Genomic DNA, 25,631 nt, shown 5'->3' with positions numbered 1-25,631 from the left:
AACCAAAGAAAACATGCATACTGGAAGAACATTCGATGCAACAATATAGCAAACACCTACCAGAACTGGCGAAGCAAAGACAGACCAATCCTGCCCAGAAAATTTCTTATTAAAGAAATAAGGAATGAATCGCTAGAAGAGACAAATATACGTGCAAATTTAGCTCTATGTCAATTGGATTGGAAACAGAAATTGCTCTTCTACAATCACGAAAAGCGAGACACGAAGAAAAAGTGAAGAATATTGACGCAATTATGTTTGCTGAAATTGCTGAGCAAAGCAACAATCGATATCATGAAAAACTGCAAAAACTATGGAAAGAAGACACAAAGCGGGAAGAAGAGAAATCCATAAAAATGTGGGAAAAACAACTATGAAAAAAACTATGGAGATAAATCCATTATGAAAACAAAACCGCAACAACAAAGAAATATGAAGAAATCGAAAACAAATAAAGACACTAACCCTAGAAGAATCGAAATGAGATACCAAACCTCTAATTACCCAAAAACATACACGGAAATGACCTCCATCTCACCCGAAGTACAGACTAGAAAACCATATCCAACAATACATAACACTGCAATTAACCAACAAATGAAATATAGAAGACAGACATCAACCCATATGTCCAAACACCATAGATGGATAAATGAAAAGGAAAACAGACATGAAAGACAAATAACATACAGACAACCAACAACTCGTAATAACATGTACCCCAGATGGATGAATACATGGGAAGAAAAACAAATAAAATACAGACAACACAGATACTATAATAGGAACAATAATCATGACAACTCAAGAAACACAGGATTTACAACCAAAATTCCCATATATCCTGAATGGGGAAGAAAAAAGCGTGAAAGCTGGGAAGAAAAAATCGAAACTTTTAACCAACGGAATTGGTATAAAAGACACGAACCATCCTCTTACCGACATGGAAATCAGAACACCCAGACAAGACAACAAAGACGTGGAAACTCCGTTTTTAGGGAGGAAATACCAAAACCACGCACCGGACTCGATAATACACCAAAGTTAATTAACCACACACAACATATAGACCCGAAAATCATAAATTTATCAAATCGGAACCTCAACAACGATGAGATCAACCTCCTATTAAAAGGTTTAAAGTTTACCCCGACACCCACGCCCAACCTCATTAAACTGAAATCTGATATTGAACACTTCAACCGTCACCTCCGACTTATAGAATTCTGCAATCAGAAAGACTTAAATGATGAATCAATAGTCCGAAAGAAATCCCACTTCACTCCCTACAATGGAAAGGACAAATATTTGGATGCGTATATAGACACAATTTCAAAATTTCCCCTAAATACCCACAGATGTAAACAAAACCTTTGTGAAAAAGAAAAGAAAGCCTTACGAACACTGAAGAATGACAACACAATCATCCTAAAAGAAGCCGACAAGGGAGGGGCAATAGTTATCATGGACAAAAACTATTATAAAGATAAAATATTGGAAATGTTAACAAACGAAACCTACTACAAAGAAGAACCAAGGCACTCAGAAAAAACAATAATAAGTAAAATCAGAAGGCTAATCAATGAATTCCAAGATTCTTTCACTGACAAGGAAAAAGAGTATATATGCAACTCTGTTATCAAAGAGAGCAATTTTTACGGATTGCCTAAAATCCACAAAAGTTCCGAAATACAAAATGCCATAAATAAGCAGAAAAACCAATACGTAAAAATACTAAGACCTGCTGACCTCAAACTAAGGCCACTAGTTGCTGGACCACAAGCTCTAACACAACAGCTAAGTCATTTTCTTGATATACTCTTAAAACCTTTGTGCCCATTAATACCTAGCTATGTATGGGATGGCATATATTTCATCCAACACATTCACCCCACTGTTGCAGAAGGTACTATACTAAGTTTTGATGTCACTAATCTCTATGTCAATATACCTCACAGTTTAGGCCTAGAAGCAATCAAACACTGGGTAGAAAAACATAGAGAACGGATAAATGATCGCTTCAAGACTGACTTCATCATCAAGGCCACACGTCTAGTGCTAGAGGAAAATACCTTTAAATTCGACAACAGAACATATCGGCAAATAAAGGGTACGGCTATGGGTATGCGATTTGCGCCCTCATATGCAAACTTAGTTATGGGATACTTAGAAGAAAAGCTCTATGAGGAAGTGGAAAAAACTTTTGACCAAGAATACAAAAAACATGTCATTAAAAAATGGAAACGCTTCCTGGATGATTGTTTCATTTTTGGGGAAAAAATCGACTGAAGATCTAAATGTATTTAACAATATACTAAACGCACTTCACCCTTCCATCAAATTCACAACAGAATCCAGTTGCAATGAACTACCATTCCTGGATATCCACATAAAAATACAAAACTGCACAGTCACAACAGACATATTTTACAAAAAAACCAATACACACCAATATTTAAACTTCTATTCTTGTCACCCATTACACATCAAAAGAAACATCCCATACAGCATGGCCAGACGCATCTGTGCTATAGTAAGTGACCCTAAAATGCGTGAAACCAGACTCAATGAACTGAAAGGCTTCCTTCTATACAAAAATACCCCTTAGGCCTAATTAATGAAGGAATTAAAAAGGCGATGGAACTGAATATCACCCAACTACGGACACCAAAGGAAAAAGTTTATGAAAATACGATTCCGTTCATTAACACATACAGTCCTGGAATAACTAACATATTCCACATCATAAAATCGAACTTGCCTATACTCCTTCAAAGCCCCAAGATGAAAACTCTGATTGAAAAAAACAGCTTACAAAATAGCAGACGCCAACCAAAAAACCTTAAAAAACACCTCACAAGGGCAGAATTCAGATCAGAGACTAAACCAGAATTCATAGTAAAAGAATGTGGTGATAGGAGATGTGGAACGTGTAACAATACCAACAACTACAAATACATAGAAAGTGGTTCCCACATAAAATTCAAGAACGGATCTATTTTTAAAATAAATGCAGATATGAAATGCAAAACACAGAATCTCATATACTGCATCACCTGTCCAAACTGTAAAGAAAATTACATTGGCGAAACGAATAACTCACTCTGTCAACGTGCAAGAATTCACAGGCAACATATCTGACAAGAAGAACTAAGAATGATTCCATTGAGTAAACATCTGGAAATATGCGGAGACGGGAAGTTCAAAATCTTTCCCTTTTATAAATGTACACGGGACGATCCACAATACCGAAAGGCAATGGAACTACTCTTCATAAAAAAAAATTTTCCCCAAAGTTAAATGTTTGAAAGAGAAAAAAGAAAAACAAAGAATATGTTTTGTATGTATATATATGTATATATGTGTGATATGATATATATAGTTATTTTTACTAACTGATTTTACTAATTTGATTTTTCAAATTTACAAATATTATACTAATATGCTCTCATGCAGAATTACACCTTACCAAAAATAAATAAATAAATGAATGTATGAGAGAAATATATTCTAAATAGGACTCAAAGTATATAAAAAGAAAAGACAAAGAATATAAAAGGAAAGAACTAAAAGCAAAGAAAAAACAGGAAGACATTCTTTGTTTTCTTTATATTTTCTATTTATTATTCTCTATTTTTTCTTCTCTCTTCTTCCTTTTTTCTTTTCTTCCTTCTTCTACCATCCCTAGAAACCCTCTCAAAACAATAGAGTAAGTAGTAAACAAGCTTTTACCCCTTTTTTTTGACACTCCTTTAAAAGACCATTTCAATACAATGGCCCTTCTCTCTCTCTCTTTTACCACATCCATCTCTCTATCTGTCTGACTATAAGTCTATCTAACTATCTCTCTATCTACCTGTCTATCTATCTATCTACTTATACATCTTCCATTGTCTCCAAAGCCTCACCCCCAAAAAACAAAAAAAACAAAACAATGGTCTGTTATAAACAAAACCCAAAAAAACACCTGTTTTATATAAATAAGCAAGATCTCTGTATTTTCACAGAATTATATTTGACAAGTTTGAAAGACGAACGAAAGCGCTAATATATGTATAAAATAAATGAAAGAAGTTATTCCAAAATATTTACTTTTTAAAATATTTAAAGGTGCGGGAGTAACAATGCACACATAGAACCCTAAGGTCAGGTCTATTGTTAATTAGATTAGGATTATCCTTAAGTTTAAAAATTTCGTAAATTTCCATAGAGCACAGTCCACAGCCATATCTACTATTTCTATAAGGTTGTGCTCTCCTGACGATTTTCCATTTAAGATTAAAATCGATACCATTTTCCTTCAGTTCCCAAATTTTATTAGATAATGATGTGCTATTGGCTTTATGTTTAAGTCTAAATGACGAAAAATGATTATATAATCGTTGTTTAAGGTTGATTGTGCAACCAACATAAATGTAATTATTAGTTGGAGTAGTTACTGTACATTTATAGACTACATTACGGGTTAAACAACGGCTAGATATCGGACAGTGGGCTTTAATTCTACAATTGCAATTAAGGGGCTTATTAGTTATATATATATTGCTATGTTGATTATTGATACAAGTATCTAAATTAGTTACATCAATATTGCTGGTTGTATTATTAGATATGCAATTGATAGTGTTTGAGCTTGGAAGATTTATCTCATCAACTATGTTAATAGTTGAAGTATTAATATGTTCATTAACATGTGCATGATTATTGGTTGCGTTGGTGTTATTAATTGTTTGGTAGTTATTTGTATTGTTATCAATAATAAGACAATTTTTATTTTCAAGGGTCCTAGCTAGTTCAATGTTCTTTCTATTTAACTGATTGATAATAGATCCTATATTGGGGAGAGTAGAGTATGAGATATGGATTGTGTGTTGAGAGATTTTATAATATCTATGGTTAGGGTCGAAATTTTAAAAAAGTAAATCTTGCTAATTTTTAATTTAGTTTCTCTCATTTCCCTGACTAATAACTATTTTATTTGAGTTATAACTTTTAATATAAACTTAGAATACATTTAAACCTTTCCCAACCCACTGATAGTATTCCTACATTTTCTCTAGGGAATTCTGAGTCTCTTCTACCTATTACTTTTTCGAAAACCTTAGCTTTAATTCTCTTAATTTAGTCCTGTTTTTCTAACTTTATTCCTCTCCCTTTTTTCCTCTTCCTTCTTCCCCCCTTTCTTTCTGTTCGGGTTTTGGCCATTAATATGATTTTACTCATAACTAATACTACCCCACATTAATGTATATCTTATTTTAGCTAGATATGTTTATCTTGTTCTAATTATTATTGTTCCCTATAGTTTTAAACTTAGTAATTAGTGTTTCATTGTATTATTCTAATTATACTGTAGAATAGATATATTTCTTTAATACCTTGACCTTAATTCCCTTACCTTAAATTTTTTCCAAATTCTTACCACTCCTTCCATTTCCTTTTTTTTTCCCCCTCATACTCGATTTACCCCTAACCTGCTGTCCATCAATACTTATTCTATCTTCCTCTAAATTTGAAATTACTACTATCCATCCAATTAGATTTTAAATTCTTGTTTGATTCACTAGTCTGTTGAACAGCAGCATAGTCAAGATGGTATGTTTTCTTCTCTTACTCTTGTTTTTTGCAAACATCTTCAAAATGACTTTCTAAAATGAAATTCCATTATGCAGCTGAGGAGTACATTTTCATTGTACATTCTATATGGTGTTCTCACTACATGAATAAATGGAGCTTGTACGAAACGTAACGTACTGCTATAACGTGTTGAATTTTTGTTGCTTAGCTTCAAATTTTATTCACCAAATCTCTTGATTTTGTTTTTGCTTTTTATCCTACCAAATTCTGGTGCCTCAAACATTTTAAGTACCACATTTAATCTTTTAATCTTTTGATTAAATCTATATTATTATATATATATATATATATATATATACAACAAGGATATCCAAAGTTAATGCAGTATGATTGTTTCATGTGACTCCATTTGATTAACCAATGTGAATTTTACATCGAATATAAAATGCACAAAGATATAGAAATTTACTGAAATTATATTTCAACAGGATATATTTTTATAACTACATTGAAACTCTCCAAGTAGAAAGGAAGAATACAAAAAACCATTTTGACTTAGTCAGACCATACAGGCTAGTGAATAATTCTAAGCAGATTTTTAACTGTCACTGATTTTATTTGTTTTTTTTTGTTTCTGATTTATGGATCATCTTATCAGACCTAGTGATTCAAAGCTTAAGAGGGCACTAGCATTTTCTTTGTAGGGAAAGGGAAAGGGGTAAACAGTATAGACAGTAAACATGGATGATATAGTTATAACATTTCATAGGATATAGTGACAAACTACTATAGTGTGGGGGGGTTCTCTACTAGCAGACCAGTTTATAATGGAGCAGGGGAATATTATCATAAGGCACCTAGGTCAAAAGTGTATAAAATAAAGTTGCTATATTGTGTACAGATACAGTAAATGGTTATTCATAGTTTTCCTAGGTCATAAGGCACCTAGGTTAAAAGTGTATAAAATAAAGTTGCTATATTGTATACAGACACAGTAAATAGTTATTCATAGTTTTCCTAGGTCATAAAGCACCTAGGTCAAAAGTGTATAAAATAAAGTTGCTATATTGTGTACAGATACAGTAAATGGTTATTCATAGTTTTCATTAATCAGAATAATATACTTGAGATACCAATATTTGCTTGGATCTTTTTTAAAACGGGGGCCACATTTTTCATTAACGAAACACTTTGAAACTTGGAACACTGGTAGAATGTGTCATATAAAACATCTTTTTCTCTTAGTCTTCTTAAAAAAAAAAGAAATCCATAAATTATTCCATGTTAAAGTTGTCGTATTTCTGTAATTTCAACCAATCACTGACGTCCATTCAGCCGATATACATTAAGCGCCGACTACATAAACAAACGATTCTGAAACAATTAACCCTAACCCTAACCCTAACCCTAACCCTATGGTTAGGGTTAGGGTTAGGGTTAAAGCAAATTTAAAATGAAAAAAGCAAATAAAACGAAGAATCGTTTGTTTATGTAGTCGTCACTTAATGTATATCGGCTGAATGGACGTCAGTGATTGGTTGAAATTATCGAAATAAGACAATTTTTTACATGAAATAAATTCGAATACAAAAATATTTTTCTGTTCTATAACACAAAATAGATAAGTATACGGAGTTTGAAAGTCTTTCGGTACCAAAAACACTACATAAAATATTAATGAAAAATGTGGTCAATTGCTCCCAGGCTCTTTTGGCAATGTACCAAGAAAACGAGGAGGACTTTTTCGGTAGTCTTATCACACAGGATGAAACATGGGTCCATCACTATGATTTTGAAACTAAAGTCCAGTCGAAACAATGGAAGCATGGTAACTCACCAGCTCCAAAGAAGGCTTGTGTCCAACCCTCAGCAGGCAAGGTGATGATCAGTCTTTTGGGACTAGCGCGGAGTAGTCATGATAGAATTTCTGGCAAAAGGCACCACAATTAACGAGGCATATTATGCTTCTCTGCTGCAGAAATTGTGGGACACCATCAAAGCAGAGAGGCATGGCATGCTGACCAAAAGGAGTCCACCTCCTCCAAGACAATACCCCAGTTCACAATGTATGTGTTGCCCAGATGAAAGCACACTTCCGCGGCTATGAAATCCTTCCTCATGCCCCTTACTCTCCCAACCTCGCACCATCTGACTTCCACCTCTTTCCAACCGTCAAGTCTTTTTTGAAGGGGAAGCACTTTTCAGATGAAGATGAATTTATTTCCAATTTAAAGTCTTGGCTCCAGATGCAACTTACCAACTTCTAAAGATGAGGTCTTCACAGCTGCATAAAGCAATGAGAGAAGTGTGTCACCATTGGTGGTAGCTATGTAGAGAAGGACTAATAATTATGCCAAGTTTTGTTTAACCCAGTCCTTGGGAAGTGGGTCAGGGGAAATCTTTCATGAAGGGCTGGCCTGAGGAGATGCGGGGTCCAATTGGGTGAGATGAGGGAGGAATTCCCGAAGGTCCACTCTACCCCACTCCACTCCAATTTCTGTGGGGAAAAATCATCTGTGGCATATTTGGAGATGAGATTAGTTGATAGCACATAAAAAAAGAAAAAAAAACAAGAAAAAACATTATTTCTCTAGTTCCTGAAATCGAGTTGGGTGTTAAACTAAAACTTTACCAAAAATTTTCACCATCAGTTAGTGAAACTACATTAAACTATGCTTTTTAAAAATATTCTGGGAAAAATTGGAAACTTAACAAGCTCTCAAAGAAATTTTTATCTGTTGCATGATGTTGCGCTAAAAGAGATATACATAAAATGCAAATTAATAATTAGAATTTTTTTCTATAACCTCTGTTGTAGAAAATACAGTCCTGTCTGTGCAACAAGAAGCCCGTTTCTTAGCTATATGGTTCTGGGTTTAGCACCACTGTGTGACACCAAATAGCCCCATGTTTGTGTGTGTGTGCGTGTGTGTGTGTAACAGGATTGGTGAGGTGAATAAGGGAAGGTGGAAGAAGGTTAGCAATGGAGGTAGAAAGGGGAGCTGGATGAAGAGCATTAATACTGGTGGTAGGGTTCAGCTGGGTGGAGAGGAGGTGATGGTGGTAGGCTGGCTATTATGGGAGTTGTGGGGTTAATAAAGGGATGAGCAGGACTAATACTGGCTGAATCTGATGGTGGAAGAGGTTGGAGAGATAGGGGGATACAAGTTAATTTCCCTAGAATATAATGGAGGAGGTGGGGAGCAAGAGGAGGAAGACTCGTATGGTGTGACAAAATCATTTAACCATGCTGGTCTCCTGGTTTCTCGTCACATGGCTCAAAACTTTAAAATTTTACTCCCCTTCAACAGACCACCAATGCAAAGTCCAGCCAGGCAATTGTGTAGCAGAAGTGCAATAATAGAAAAGTAGGGGCATTAAAACATTGAAGAGGGAAAATGAAACTGAAGAATTTGAGGTGTACCAAAAATAAACAGCAAAAAAAGTAAAGAAATAAGTAAACACAAAGACACTGTAGTGACACGAGCAGTCAGCACTATATTGGGTGAGATCTCGCAACAGTCATTGCCATCTCCGAGACTGGAGCAAGATCTAAAAGGGCACATTTTGAGGTGTCCACACCCTTCGATGACACCCCCAAACATGCCCACCTTTGATCCTTTACAACCACCCTCACATGCACCTTTGACCACACCAACACCTACACCTCCACCTTCATTGCCACTACCTAATATAAGCAAACCCTATGTCACCAGGACAGGCCGCACTGTGCATTGACCCCAAAAACTCACTAAAAACTATTCATATCTGACAATCTCTTTTGTGTTTTCTGTGACAGACAATTGCTTTCTTGTGTTACTGGACAGTTCCAATACTCTGCCATTGAACATTTTGTCATATTTTGTGCATGCCAATTTATATTTCTTGCAATTATTTTTCTATTTGACTTGTCACATTGTAGTACCATATCTTGTTGGTTGCAATCAGTTGCCATCCTTCTCTTTCTTGTGCCTGCTCCAATTATTCTGTTTTCACACTGCCGCACTCGGTGGGGAGCCCTTGTAGCGGCACAAGCAGTCAGCACCATATTGGGTGAGATCTCGCAGCAGCCATTGCCATCTCCGAGACTGGAGCAAGACCTCACCTGCATCCATTTGTCATGTGCAAGCTCACAACGAGGCTCGCGATGGCAAACTCTATAAAAGGAAGAAGCCACAAGGTTTGATCTTTTTTCCTCTTTTACCCGCGACTGCTCGCAAAGCACACTTCACTGGCTGAGCCTCTAGGCTATGCTTGTCGCATCTCCTGGGGCTATGACCCGCACAACGGAGAATGACACATTTATAATGCATGAGATGGTTGCAAAAGAGCAACATACCACACCTTTGTATATATTGTAAATAAAATTAATGGAGAACCTGTGTTGGAGCCTTAGCAACATGAAGAATAAGAAATTAATGGGAGAAAGGCGATATTCAACTGATATCCAGAAACTTGCCTCCCATTATAACACAAAAAGGAACAGAGGAAAATTACAAAAGTTGCAAAATAGAGAGGAGAAAAAGTAAAAAAGGGGGAAAGAAGGAAAAGCAATAAAATTACAAAAATTATAGAATACAAAAGCAATGTTTAAGCACTGACATTCATAAGCATCACATCAGTTCTTTTTTAAACTGTTTCTTACTTTGACTGCAACCTCTGTGCTTGCAGCTCTCACCTTGGGATTTAAGCTAACCATTGTGGATTTTGTAAATGACTGAGGGCAGCAATGGGGAATAATCATCATCATTGTCAACATCAATATTGTTATTATTAATTTAATTTAAGTAATTTAAATACTGTGTGATCGGTGTTTGATTAGTTTGTGAGTGACTTCTATAAACAGGGAGCGTGTATATATGTGTAGAGATGGTAACTTACAGCACTCTTTAGTAAAACCAAGGGAGACCCTAGATCTTGAAACAAAAGCCATTGACCCTGATTGAGCCACCACAAAAACTGACGACCTCATACACACCATCATAATAACTATTCACATTCGACAGCCATCTTACACAATGATTGAATGCTGTGCATATAATGAATATCAAGTACACCTTCGAACAATGAAAATCCTGAATGAATATTGATTTCAATTACTGCTACATACTGTGCATAAAAGTTTTTTCCATTGAAAAATTCAAATGCAAAGGTCTTTTATCACTGATTTCACAGTTTGAGTCATTTGGAGTGTGAGAAGTTTTCCACATTCAAGTATTACCAACTACCCTATTTTGGACTTCCAAGTGTCCTCAATAGATAGTTGAATTAAAGTGAAATTTCAAGAATTAGTCTATTTTAGTCAATAAAAATGATATTATACAATGAATATTACTTTGTAGGTTATTAAAGTCCAATGTGCATGAACATATTTAGGAAGCATAATGATTAAAATGTAACAAGGGTAAGGAGAAATTGGGTGGACATTGACTTTATTGAAATAAAAAAGTTTCTGTTGTAGGTTTATGGTGTGGGGTGTGAGGTTTAGGGTGTAGGTGTAGTTCTTTCCAGTGGGGAGGTGGATGAGAATAGGGCAGGTGTGTGCATGTGTGTGTGTGTGTGTGTGTGTGTGTGTATGTATGTATGGTGTGTGTGTGACTGTGCATATATTGTGTGTGGTTGCATGCATTTGCTTGTGCATGAATGTGTGCATATGTACCTATACCTGCCTGTGTATGTATGTGGTGCATGTGTGCCTCTGCATATACATGTGTATGTGCATGTGCTTATATGTATGTCTGTGTCTGTGTGTGTACTGTCATGTGTTCTTGTAAAATATACATATAGGCACAGGCATGGCTGTGTGGTAAGAAGCATGCTTCCCAGCTACATGGTTCTGGTTACACTCCCACTGGATGACACCTTGGACAAGTATCTTCTACTATAGCTTTGGCTAATCAAAACCTTGTGAGTGGATTTGATAGACAGAAACTGAAAGAAGCCTGTTGTCTATATATATATACTAGCAGTATAACCCGACGTTGTCTGGGTGTGACTTATTACACCAGCTACGATAAGTCTTGCTAGGTGAAAATCAACTAAAAAAGAAAGCATTGCAATGAAAAAACCTTTATGATGTAAATATGTTCATAATTCAAAAGACGATGAAATTAAAATGTTGCCCACATTCCTTCTACATGATTTGTGTGTACACCTGTGGCTTCATCAACAAATGAAACTGAGTGGTTTACCGTTAAATGCAGGAACCCTTGCTGCTGCAAATTATGATAACGTGCCCATTCATCTGTGGAAATGATGCTCCCTGGACGGACATGTTGCCGGATAATGGATTCCAAGGAATCCATGGACCGGCTATTATCCGAGCATATAGATAAGAAGCAATTGGTGGGATTGTCCAATTCAACTCCACCCAACACCCAAGTGCCATCGTAGTGCGCACCCCAACGATACTTTCGGTGCATGAATTTAGACTCATCGATGGCAACCACGACATCAGGGCCGCCAATCATTAATGGATTATCAATTAGGTGTTGTGCCAGAATATCTCGGCAGAAGTTGGCCCAATCCACCACAGTGGACCAACTCGCAATTTTTAGCTCATGCATAATTTTCTGCAAGGGTTCATGAATGGACCACCAATACAGAAAGAGCAGTATTGTTCTTAAAGATAAATTACTATTTTGGAAAAACGATCCTTTTCTAATGGAAAAACGTTTTCGACACTTCCATCTTGAAGATGCGGAAATTTCACAAATGAACAATTATGGCCACAGTCACAGACATGAGCTTCTGCTAAAAGTCCATATGTTTTCAGCCATTCAATTAGATGGTCCTGGTCACGGCTGATTTCAAACAAATCCAATAAGTGAAATGGAGGACATTGCATGATATTCATTTTGAAACCTTCCAAAGTGGCAACAGAATAAATTTAATTTTAGTGTCATAATTTCCAAAGTGGTAACAAAATAAATTTTAGTGCGATCTCGGGTAGAGAATAAAATGAAAGCGAAAATTGTGATGTTTCAGGGTTTCCAGTCGGACAGTGTAAAGTAGAAATGTACGGATGCAATATACGCACATAATAGAGAAAAATGAAACAAATATAGATGACTTGCTCTGAAACACCACCGAGTGGGGAACACTTCTCAAAAATTGCCCCCCCCTCCCAAAACACTTTCACCGAAAATTTTTGTATATTCGGAATCTATATAATTTCATTAAAAAATATTCATTTTTCTGAAAGTTATGACCTTCCAAAGTCGCGGGGTACAACTCTGTAGTTATGCCACATTGACAAACATGAGTAATATTTTAGTGAATGATTGTGTGTACTGGCACGTGTATGCGCTTGAGAGAGCGAGAGAGGAAGAGGGGGAAAAAGGAATAGAGAACGCGTGACATATGTGTATAAGAACGCTGTTACAGGTAGAAAGGAAGAAATATAAAAGTTGCTAGAAACAACAGCCAAATCTCCCTTAAATCACACAAAGTAAACGGAATTTTAAAAATCTAATTACTGCGCTTGAAGGTTCACATCGAGAAAGTTCCATTGATGTAAAAATTTTTATGAAAAAGTGGAAAATGTGGATTTCTATAAACTTTTAAAAAGGCTTCACACAGACACACAACTTCACGTTTATTATATACTAGCAGTATAACCCGACCTTGTCCGGGTGTGACTTATTATGCCATCTACGATAAGTCTTGCTAGCTGAAAATCAACTAAAAAAGAAAGCCTTACAACGAAAAAGCTCTTATGATGTAAATATGTTCATAATTCAAACGACGATGAAATTAATAGGGAAAGTCTGAAGGCTGTTTTGCGTAAAATTATTAAGCATACGTAAATTTCATCCGTGTAATTGGCTATAGAAATGCTTGTGCAAAACAACTTTTTGCGCTGCCCTGATTATACATAGCAGGGTAATCCCTTTTAGCAGGAGCTAGGATGGCAATTTCTGATGAAGCAATTGCTGGAGATCTGTTGCTACACAGTTTTGCCAGAATTCTATCAGATTGGGCAGAAGATGTTGATGCACAATTTTGCATTATGTTCAAAATAGCTTCTGGAATGTGGTGCATTACTGTAGTCCGTTGCTGTCATTTTAAACCGGTTGCTATCTTTCCCCAGCAAACTCTCTTCTTTGGAGGCATAATCTATGTATATATTAAACAGAACAACAAAAGTTATAATAGATGGCAGTGTCTGTACTTTTCACATATCTGTAATTTTTCAGATTAACACCCGCACGATTACCCGACCCTAATCCTAACACTAACCCTAAACCCTAACCCTAACCCTAACCCTAAACCTGACCCTAAAAAACGTAACCGTAACATTAATTCTAAACCCTAACCATGACCCTAAAACCCTAACCCTAACACCCTAGTGAAAATCGTGGTAAATTTACAAAAATTGACGAACATGAGTTATATTTTACTGAATGATTGTGTACTTGCACGTGTATGCTTTTGAGAGAGCGAGAGAGGAAGAGGTAGAGAGGGGGAGAGAAAGGAATAGGGGTAGTTAAAAGTTTTCTTATGACGGCTTCTCTTCACTGCCTATTACTTCATTAGAAATCTAAGGATGCACATAAGCACATAATAGAGAAAAATGAAACAAATATGGACGAATTGCTCCGAAACACCACCGAGGGGGGAAAACTTCTCAAAAATAACCTGCAGTTGTTTCCTTCAAAATTCCTACATGCTTGAAATGTACATACATCAAGGTACATTTGTACAAAATTTCATGAAAAAATATTCATTTTCCTGGAAGTTAAGAGGAATTTAAGTGGAATTTCCGAATATTGTACCCCACCCCCTTCCAAAACACTTTCACCGAAAATGTTTGCATATTTGGAATCTACATAATAAATAATATATGCATAGAAAATTTCATAAAAATATATTCATTTTTATGAAAGTTATAACCTTCCAAAGTTGGGTGATACAACTCTGTAGTTATGCCATCAATGTTTTGTAAATATACCACGATGTGAATGACTGTGTTTACTTGCACGTGTATACGTTTGAGAGAGCGAGAGAGGAAGAGGGGGAGAAATGAATAGAGGTTGAGAGCAATGTGTATGTTGTTGTCACAGGTCATGTATGTGTGGTTGTGTGTGTTTTTACGTATCTATGTTATGAAAAATAGGTAAAGAATACTGAGATGAAAGTTTAATCTATGACGTTGTATGTATCACTTTCTCTCTCTCTCCCTCTCCCTCTTTTACTCTTACTCTCTATATTTTTATGTTGAGCGCGTGTGTAAGAATTGCGTTCCAGGTAGAAGGGAAGAAATATAAAAGTTGCTAGAAACAACAGCCAAATCTACCTTAAATCACACAAAGTAAACGGAATTTAAAAAATCTAATTACTGCACTGGAAAGTTCACATCGAGAAAATTCCATTGAGGTAAAAATTCTACGAAAAAGTGGAAAATGTGGATTTCTATAAATTTTTAAAAAGGCTTCACACAGACACACAACTTCAGCTTTATATATTAAGACTAGCAGTATAACCCGACCATGTCCGGGTGTGAATTATGACGCCATCTACGATAAGTCTTGCTAGGTGAAAATCAACTAAAAAAGAAAGCCTTACAACGAAAAAACACTTATGATGTAAATATGTTCATAATTGAAAAGACGATGAAATTAATAGGGAAAGTCTGAAGGCTGTTTTGCGTAACGTTATTAAGCGTGCGTAAATTTCATCCGTCTAATTGGCTTGTGCAAAACAACTTTTTGTGCTGCCCTGATTATACATAGCAGGGTAATCTCTTTTAGCAGAAGCTAGGATGGCAATTTGTGATGAAGCAATTGCTGGCGATCTGTTGTTACACAGTTTTGCCAGAATTCTATCAGATTGGGCAGAAGATGTTGATGCACCATTTTGCATTATGTTCAAAGTAACTTCTGGAATGTGTTGAATTGCTGCAGTCCGTTGCTGTCATTTTAAACCGGTTGCTGTCTTTCCCCAGCAAACTCTCTTCTTTGGAGGCATAATCTATGCATATATTAAACAGAACAACAAAAGTTATAATAGATGGCAGGATCGGTACTTTTCACATATCTGTAATTTTTCAGATTAACACCCGAACGATTACCCAACCCTAATCCTAACACTAACCCTAAACCCTAACCCTAAAACTGACACTAAAACCGTAACAGTAACACTAATCCTAACCATAACCGTAACCCTAAATCCTAATCATGACCCTAAAACCCTAACCCTAAAACTGACACTAAAACCGTAACAGTAACACTAATCCTAACCATAACCGTAACCCTAAATCCTAACCATGACCCTAAAACCCTAACCCTAACACCCTAGTGAAAATCGTGGTATATTTACAAAACATTGACAAACATGAGTTATATGTTACTGAATGATTGTGTACTTGCACGTGTATGTGTTTGAGAGAGTGAGAGAAGAGATAGAGAGAGAGGGAGAAAGGAATAGAGGTAGTTAAAAGTTTTCTTATGACGGCTTCTCTTCACTGCCTATTACTTCATTAGAAATCTAAGGATGCACATAAGCACATAATAGAGAAAATTGAAACAAATATGGACGACTTGCTTCGAAACACCACCGAGTGGGGAACACTTCTCAAAAATAACCTGCAGTTATTTCCTTCAAAATTCCTACATGCTTGAAATGTAAATACATCATGTTATATTTGTAGAAAAGTTCACGAAACAATATTCATTTTCCTGGAAGTTAAGAGGAATTTAAGTGGAATTTCCGAAAATTGTCCCCCACCCCCTCCCAAAACACTTTCACCGAAAATGTTTGCATATTAGGAATCTACATAATAGATAATATATGCATAGAAAATTTCATTAAAAAATATTCATTTTTATGAAAGTTATGACCTTCCAAAATTGGGGGGTACAACTCTGTAGTTATGCCACGTTGACGAACTGAATGATTGTGTTTACTTGCACGTGTATGCGTTTGAGAGAGTGAGAGAGGAAGAGGGGGAGAAATGAATAGAGAACGAGAGCAATGTGTATGTTGTTGTCACAGATTAAGTATGTGTGGTTGTGTTTGTTATGAAAAATAGGTAAAGAATACTGAGATGAAAGTTTAATCTATGACTATGTATGTATCACTTTCTCTCTCTCTCCCTCTCCCTCTTTTTACCCTTACTCTCTATATTTTTATGTTGAGCGCGTGTGTAAGAACGGCGTTCCAGGTAGAAGGGAAGAAATATAAAAGTTGCTAGAAACAACAGCCAAATCTCCCTTAAATCACACAAAGTAAACGGAATTTAAAAAATCTAATTACTGCACTGGAAAGTTCACATTGAGAAAATTCTATTGATGTAAAAAAATTTACGAAAAAGTGGAAAATGTGGATTTCTATAAACTTTTAAAAAGGCTTCACACAGACACACAACTTCAGCTTTATATATTAAGATAATATATATATATATATATATATATATATATATATATATATATATATATATATGTAAACAATAAAAACAGTAAGAACACAACAGTAAAAACAAACGGTGAGGGCTGTTGGGCCAAGACAATAGAAAAATTATTATGAACGCTCTCACTGTGCTTAACGTTTTTTTGATGTCCTGTACTCATATATGCATGTATGTATACATATAAATGTAGGTATGTACATATATGTATGGATATATGCATATATCTATATATTTATATTATCATATGATTGAACACAACGAATCCTTTTCCAAGTAAGTTTTATCTTAATATTACTATGCGCACTCTTCTACTATCTCTCTCCCTCTCTCGTTCTTCATCCTTTCTGTTTTTCTCTCCCACCCTTTCCTTATTCTTCTTCTCTCCCTTTCACCGTTCCCGCTCTCTCTCTCTCTCATTCCTCCTTGACCCTCTCATCACTGACACGTGACGAAAGGGGTTCTTTCTTTCTGCCCACTGGTCTTCCTAAGGAACAGACATGAATTTTTCTGTTTCTTCTACTTAGCGTTCATAATAAATTTTCTATCGTCTTGGCCCAACAGCCCTCACCGTTTGTTTTTACTGTCATGTTTTTATTTGTTTTTACTGTATTGTTTTTACTGTCTTGTTCTCACTGTCCTGTTCTTGTTAACACTTTTACCTTCTGCAAAAAATTCCAAATTTTATTTAATTTGTTTTGCGGGAAGGACTGTTCCAACAAAGTCACGTATTGTCCTTGCCTTCAAAACGCGGAGTAGATGGACAGGGACAACTGACGAAGGAATATACTCTTTATGTTGCATGTCTCGTTTCTCTGTTTTTTCGTTGTTCGAAAAATGTTCATTTTCTGGTTTCGTTTCTCATTGTGTTTAACGTTTTTTTGATGTCCTGTACCCATATATGCATGTATGTATACATATAGATATAGGTATGTACACGTATGTATGGATATATGCATATATCTATATATTTATATTATTATTATACACACACACACACACACACACACACACACACACACACACACACACACACACACACACACACACACACACACACACACACATATATATATATATATATATATATATATATATATATATATATATTCATAGAAAGTACAACAAATGAAAGAAAGAGACCTCGATATTATGTAAATAGACGAATTTATCTGTTAAAATACGTGACAATTATTCGATAGCCATGATAAAACTACGACTTTCTGGCATCCGAATAATTGGCTACTGAATAATTGTCACATATTTTTACAGATATATATATATATATATATATATATATATATATATATATAATGAGTTTTCATCAACTGACATAAAATAATAGGTATGTACCATGAGTGCTCAGTTTGGTTTATCACAAGAACTCTGGTTTCAACTGTGACTAAAAATTTTAGTTCAAACCAGAGGATTAATTACTAAATCATGGAAGTACATAATGCATACCTATTTTACTGTGATCCCTCCCACATTTTTGACAAACTGGAATATAGTAATATCCTTGACTAGAGATATTTCCTCATTTTTACATCTCTCTGACATCTCCTTCTCTGTTGATGGAATGCTCAGCTTATGTGTCAGATGATGAAAGGTTAGAGTGTGACAGAGAAATAGAGAGGCTTATAAGTAGAGTAGCATGGAAAGATACACATTCATGTGAGTGAAAAATAGCTCCTCTTTGTGTATCAGCTACCAGACACTATTATACAGTTGGACTTCTTCTTTTACTGGATATACATGTAGAAATCCACAAGTATGCATAGAGTAAATGCAAAAGAATTTTAGTATGAGAAGATGGAATGAACAGGCTTTATTAGAAATCATTACAATTGTTTCACCACATCATTATCAGCTGGTAACTGCTGAATGCTATGGCATTAATATGATTCAACAGTAGCTATATGGGTGTGAGTCTTCAGATGAGTAGGGTTCAAAATACTGTTAGATCATCTTTAGTTTCTCTTTGTTTTATACCTAAACTCTTATTCCTAACATTCCAGTAACAAAGAACACAGAAAAATGAATATAAACAGATGAGAAAAAATACCAAAGTCAAATTCTATTTTTAACAACAGATTTCTTTTGACTTTTAGGAAAATATGATAAATAAACATTCTAAAATAATGTCATAAAATGATAAACTTTAACAATCACTTGTCTCTTGTGCATGTTACTATTTCACTTCAAAGTAAATCTATGAAGTGATCATATATATATATATATATATATATATATATATATATATATATATATATATATATATATATATATATATATATATATATATAAGAGATAATAAGAGTGAAAAAACTACAGAAGGCTTGTGTTACATGGTTAAAGTATATATTTAAATTATGTCAGAAAAATGTTATAAAATTTTTTTGGTATATAAACATTGTATTTTGGAGAAATAACCGGTTTCGTTTTGTCTTTTCAAATTTCTCTACTTCATTGTAACATGTGTATGAAGGTGGCTATATGCAATATACAACCAAAAAGGCAAAATCGAATTGTCACTAATTGTGACCGACAATGCAGGGTAGCAACTACATTGCTAGAAATAAGGATCAAAGACCCTTACAGCAACAAAAAAGCACATGTCTATGCATTGACAGGGAAGATAACCACCCCCACTGTGAGCAAAATCACCATGCTACACATATGTGTGTGTGTGTGCGTGTGTGTGTGTGTGTGTGTGTCTGTGTGTGTGTGTGTGTGTGTGTGTGTGTGTGTGTACGTATATATTTCTTCAGATTATAGTACTTACAAAATCAGCAACACCAGTCAAATTTGTTGGAGTTCTGATTTCCTTAGTTTCTTTTTTAAACAGCTATTCACAACAATGTGTGTGTGTGTGGATGCGCATGCATGCATCTGAATGCATGGGTAAATTTACATTTACACAATTGCATATATTCTTTCTTTTCATTCTTTCACTTGTTTCAGTCATTTCACTGCAGCCATGCTGGAACACTGCCTTGAAGGCTTTTAATTGAACAGGACTTTTTTTTTTTTAAACCTTATTCTGCTGAACTTTTTTCTGAACTAAGTCATAGGGATATAAACTCACCAACACAAGTTGTCAAGTGGTAATGGAGGGACAAACACAGACATGAGGACACACACACACATGAGAGGCTTCTTTCAGTTTCTGTTTACCAAATTCACACACAAGGCTTTGGTCAGCACAAGGTTATAGTAGAAGACACTTGCCTAAGGTGCCATGCAGTGGGACTAAACCTGGAACCATGTTGTAGGGAAGGAAGTTTCTTACCACACAGCCATGCCTGCACCTATATATGTTTATTTCCTTACCTGAAATATATTTGAAAGATCTCTTAAGTTGAAAATATAGTGGAACTTGATGGCCGTAGGCAAGAAGTGAGATGCAACTCTGCTATGCAAGACCAAGCTTCCTATCACAATATTTTGTGAGAATTTCTGAACAACTGGTAAAAATTCTCCAAAACTTAAATGCTGACTTAATATACTGCTGTAGATTGTTTTCAGTGAGTCTTCACATGGGAAACTGATAGCAAATACACAGAAGTGTCTCTGGAATCAAAACAAACACCATTATCAGCATCCCTTTCACAACTATCCTCATTATCATCATCATTACTATTATCAACATTATTGTCATTGTCCTCTTCTTCCTCATCATCCTTCACATCATCAGTAGCATTATTAGCATCAGATACTGCTCCAAATGCTACTGAACATTATGATTATGGTCATTTAGATACTCTGAATGTCACTCTAAAGGCATTTCTTATATTTTCCTCTGCAATCATTTAGCTGGTATGAAGCTGATGCATTTTGAGTCAAAAACAATGTTTAAAGAATGTGCTATATTTCCTAACTTTCTAAATAGCCTTACTTTCAACTACCTACCATATGGACCATTTTATGTTTATTGTCAACATTATCACTGTCACTGTATTAATATTTTATAAGAAAGGCACAAGGCTCCAAATTTAAGAGGATAAGTTCGTCAATTGTATCGACTGCAGTTCTTGACTAGTGCTTTACTTTATTTCAGTGGAAAGGATGAATGGCAAACCAGGATGTAAAGTGTCATAACTAAGTATCATTATTGAAATAATAATTACTACTGATTTCTTAAATTCATATAAAAGTCACAGATTTTTATTAGTAGGCATATTTGATTGAAAGATTAATTCTATTGATCAATTCCAAAGGGATGAAAGCCAAAATTTACACTCACAGGATTTAAATTCAGAATTCAGAAATGCAATTTAACACAGTGAAACATTTAATCTGACACTCAACTACTCTGTATAATTATCATAATCAATAACTGTTGTAACATTGTTATCTTTACCTGCAATCTGGCATCTATTGTGAAGCTACCTGCTGTTGGATTCATGCAAGCAACATACTGGGTATTGTGTATGTCCTTCAAACTCAGTTTGACTCGATCATACCAGTGGCTGTAATCTAAATGCTGTCTCAATATTGTATGTGGTTGGACTGTAAAATACTGATCAACCTGAAAGGAAAAATAAAAACTAATTTATACTGGACAGTTTGCTTTATAGTTAATTTTTTTTCTTTCTAAGAGCGAAGTGCCTACAATGCTTTATTTCTTTAGGGATGCTGAGACTAGTGGAATGAAATTATCAAACTGGAATGCTGACTTTGAAAATAAATGAAAAGAGATTTGAACTTGGCGGGATTTGGACACAGAGTGCCGGAACAAATTCTGCATGGCCATTTGTCCTTTTCTTCAACAACTGTTGATTCAATGTCTAAAGAAGTCCTGACAATGACATGAATACAAGCATTTTGAATTAGTCAATTGTGTATATTTAAAAAGATACTGGGGATTAATTACAAATCAATTTATGATAAAATTTTCAAAAATTTTAGTCTGATCAAGAGTGAGAAATTTTCTTATTTTCTGTTTTCCTCTAATGATTCTAAAATAATTCATAAATGTTGAAGAAAAGACCGGATAGGCTCCAATACATTACTGATATTAATATTAGTGCCTCCAGAATAAAGTAAACTTGTCCCCATAGGAAAATAACAAAGATTAGTTGGCATTAGAGCTCATACCATAAATTAGCTCTTTATTGTTTGAACCAAGCATACTAAAATCTCAGATTTATAAAACAAAAGAGTTGCTTAAAGTTATATGATTTTCCCAATGCAATTGAAATACAGTAAACCCTTGACTACTCTCGACTATTGGGAGTGCTGTGTTCCAAAATGCCTTGCGATAGGTGAAAATCCGTGAAGTAGAAACAATACTGTATATTCTTTTAATTTTATAATTTGTATAATTTTATTATAAATGAAAAACAACACCATGGAGGAATCGATGTGAGCTTAAATAAAAAAAACCCACGATAGACGAACCGTGATATGGTGAGGGGTTACTGTATTTCAAACTTAATTTAACTCAGGGTTGGGTAAAAAAAGTTATGCAGCATATTTTTTTCTTTTACCAGTTTCAGTCATTTGACTGCAGCCATGCTGGGGCACTGCCTTTAGACAAATAGACTCCAGGACTTATTTTTTGCAAACCTAGTACTTATTCTATTGGTCTCTTTTGCCGAACCGCTATGTTATGAGGACGTAAACTCACCAACATCAGTTGTCAAGCGATGGTGGGGGGACAAACATAGACACACAAATACATACATACATATATGTATATATATATATATATATATATTTTTTTTTATTTTATCTAGTTTCAGCTCATGAGCTGTGGCCATGCTGGGGCACTGCCATTTGGTGTTGCTACATAATTTTACTTCACAAATGCTTTTCAGGAATTGCCATTTGGTGCATGAGAGAGTTTGATGCAGCTACCCTCATCTGCACCTCTTGCCACGAAGTTGGTTCATCTGGGACACCTGACAGGAAGAGGTCCAGCTTTATTTTGAAGATACCTACATCCACCCCATGTAGGTCTCTCAGGTCCTTCGGGAGGATATTGAAGAGCTGTGGACCTCTGAAGCCCAGGCTAATGCAGTATCTTGTCCTACATCTTGATGGCAAATTTGGAGTCCTTGGCACTATGCAGTGGTGTCCAGTTCTTTTATTTGTGTAACTTTCGATGCCAAAGTTTGGGACGAGTCCTTTGAGGATCTTCCAGATGTATATTATGGCATATCTTTCTCACCTAAGCTCTAAGGAATAGAGTCTTAATCTTTTGAGTCTTTCCCAATAGCTTTTATGCTGCATAGAGGCTATCTTCTTCGTGTAGCTTCGTTGGATTGCCTCAAGTTCAGAGATTAATTTCACACTGGTTGGTGACCATAGCTGAGAGCAATAGTCAAAGTGGCTTAGGACAAGTGTCCTCCAGAGGACCATCATAGTTTCCTGATCTCTTGTTCTAAAAGTTCTAAGAATCCATCCGGTCAGTCACCTGCATTTCATTGCCAATTTAGCAATATGCACATGAAAGGATGCATTATTACTCATGTAAATGCAATAAAAATATGTTACAAAAACAAAATAGAAACTACACGTGGAAATGTAAGAAGAAAAATAAGCGAAAATACACATTGGAAATCAAAAAAATAAAGGCTTTTTTATGAAAAGTAACAATAGATATATACATTTAGATGAACTGAGGTAGGAATAAAAGTAATAAAAGTCATTATTGTGAATTGTTAAAGAGATTCAAAAGTATACCGGTTTCATAATGTTACTAATCCTTGCTTTGAATGCATTCAAACCAATGATTAGTAACATTACGAACCCAGAATCTTTTTTGAATCTCTTTAACAATTCACAATAATGACTTTTATTACTTTTATTCCTACCTCAGTTCATTTAAATGTATATATCTATTGTTACTTTTCATAAAAAGCCTTTACTTTTTTTCATTTCCAATGTGAATTTTCGCTTATTTTTCTTCTTATATATATATATATATATATATATATATATATATATATATACACAGCAAGCTTCCTTCAGTTTCCATCTACCAAATCCACTCACACGGTTTTGGTCAATCCGAGGCTATATTAGCAGACACTTGCCCAAGGTACCATGCAGTGGAACTGTACCTGGAACCATGTGGTTGGGAAGCAAGCTTCATACCACACAGCCACTCATGCGCCTATGTTCAACTTTAATTGTTATAGATTAATGATCTGAAGAAAATGGTTTAGAATGGAGTGTGAAATGGTATTTGTGGATGCAAGAAAACATGCAACAATAAAATAAACAAATAATGGGGAGTAAAAGTTTTTGGAGTAGAAAAAAAGATGAAAGATAATAAAAACCAGTGGTTATAGATTCTAGGGTGCAGCCAAATTTTTGATATCCTTTAAATCCCACTAATAATGTGGACCAGGATATACTGTGCTTGGGGAAAATCACAGCTGGAATGCATCAATTGTCTGCTTGATTTGAATTGATTTGGAGATCAACAACAACAATAACATTTTCAAGGGTAGTCAAAGATTTTTAGTCTTTAAAGTGTTTATGATTCTGTAGATGTTAATTATTTTCTGGCTAAAAATAAAATCAAGTATTAATGATGCAACCTTGGCAACACTTTCAAACTATCATCATCATCATCATCATCATCATCACTGATGCCACCACCTAGATACTGGAAGCTATCTACTATCTCTAGCTTACCCCACTGGCAATTGATGGAGTTTATTTTCTGCACATTTTCAGCATTTATTGTACCTGTGCACCTTCCACATACAAAAGTTAATTTCCCTGTAAACCTTCCTCTAGTGTTGCTGCACCTTTTATGTGTCCAAAGCTTACACTGGGTACATCTTATGAAGTTTCTACCTATGCATTTTCTACAGATTGAGCAGGGCCATCTCCCTGAAGAGATATGTGATTTATCTGCCCTCCTATTCACTAAGACATTGATTTTTGCAAGATTAATTCTGAGGCTTTTCAGTTGTAGACCTTGCTTCCACACCTGAAATATCTCTAGTTTAGGTAGTGATTCAGCTATAAGAACAAGGTCATCAGCATAGAGAAGCTCCCGAGGGCAGCCTGGAGGACTATGATGAACAAGAGGGGCTGAGGATCGATCCTTGGTGAGTCCCTACTTCTACCCTGAATTCTTCGCTGTACTTGTTGTCAACCCTCACCTTACTGACAGTGTCCCTGTACATGGCTTGTACAGCTCTCACCTACCACTCATCTATCTCTAGTTTCTATAATGACTGCCAGCTAAGGGATTGGGGGACCCTATAAAAAGTTTTCTCCAAGTTAACAAAAGTCAAGTACAGAGGTTTATTTTTGGCTATGTATTTCTCTTGCAGTTGCCTTACCAGAGATATAGTGTCAGTGGTGCTTCTCCCTGGCACAAAACCAAACTGCATCTCATCTAGACTAACTCTCTCCCTAATTAGCTGCACTATGACTCTCTCTGCAGCTTTCATCACCTGATCCAACAACTTGATACCCCTGTAATTATTTTAATTTTAGGAATCACCTTTACCTTTGTAGCAGTTGACTATGGTGCTGCTACATCAGTCATTGAGTATGACCTCTTCATGTACCACCTGATTTACAATACAGGTGACTAGACCATAACCCACACCACCAGATATTTTAAGCATCTCAGCTGTGATTCCTGATGGGCCAGGGGCTTTCCTTGTCTTCATAT

At 35.4% G+C, this 25,631-nt stretch overlaps 1 protein-coding gene across 1 annotated transcript in view; it reads right to left on the bottom strand.

The window, feature by feature from the left end:
- LOC106876453 (dynein beta chain, ciliary) overlaps nt 1–25,631 on the bottom strand; it is an 855,334-nt gene that overhangs the window by 214,380 nt on the left and 615,323 nt on the right. Inside the window, exons 38-39 of the mRNA XM_089350837.1 lie at nt 21,348–21,515; nt 20,318–20,557 (exon numbers count right to left, since the gene is read on the bottom strand). Of these exons, the coding sequence (XP_089206963.1) occupies nt 20,318–20,557; nt 21,348–21,515 (408 nt within the window). The remainder of the gene's footprint in view (nt 1–20,317; nt 20,558–21,347; nt 21,516–25,631) is intronic.

Source organism: Octopus bimaculoides, chromosome 1, assembly GCF_046866305.1.
Source record: "Octopus bimaculoides isolate indiv1 chromosome 1, ASM4686630v1, whole genome shotgun sequence".
In the NCBI taxonomy this organism is placed as follows: Eukaryota; Metazoa; Mollusca; class Cephalopoda; order Octopoda; family Octopodidae; genus Octopus; species Octopus bimaculoides.
Note: the sequence above shows the minus strand (reverse complement) of the source record. Positions and strands in the feature narration are given on the sequence as shown.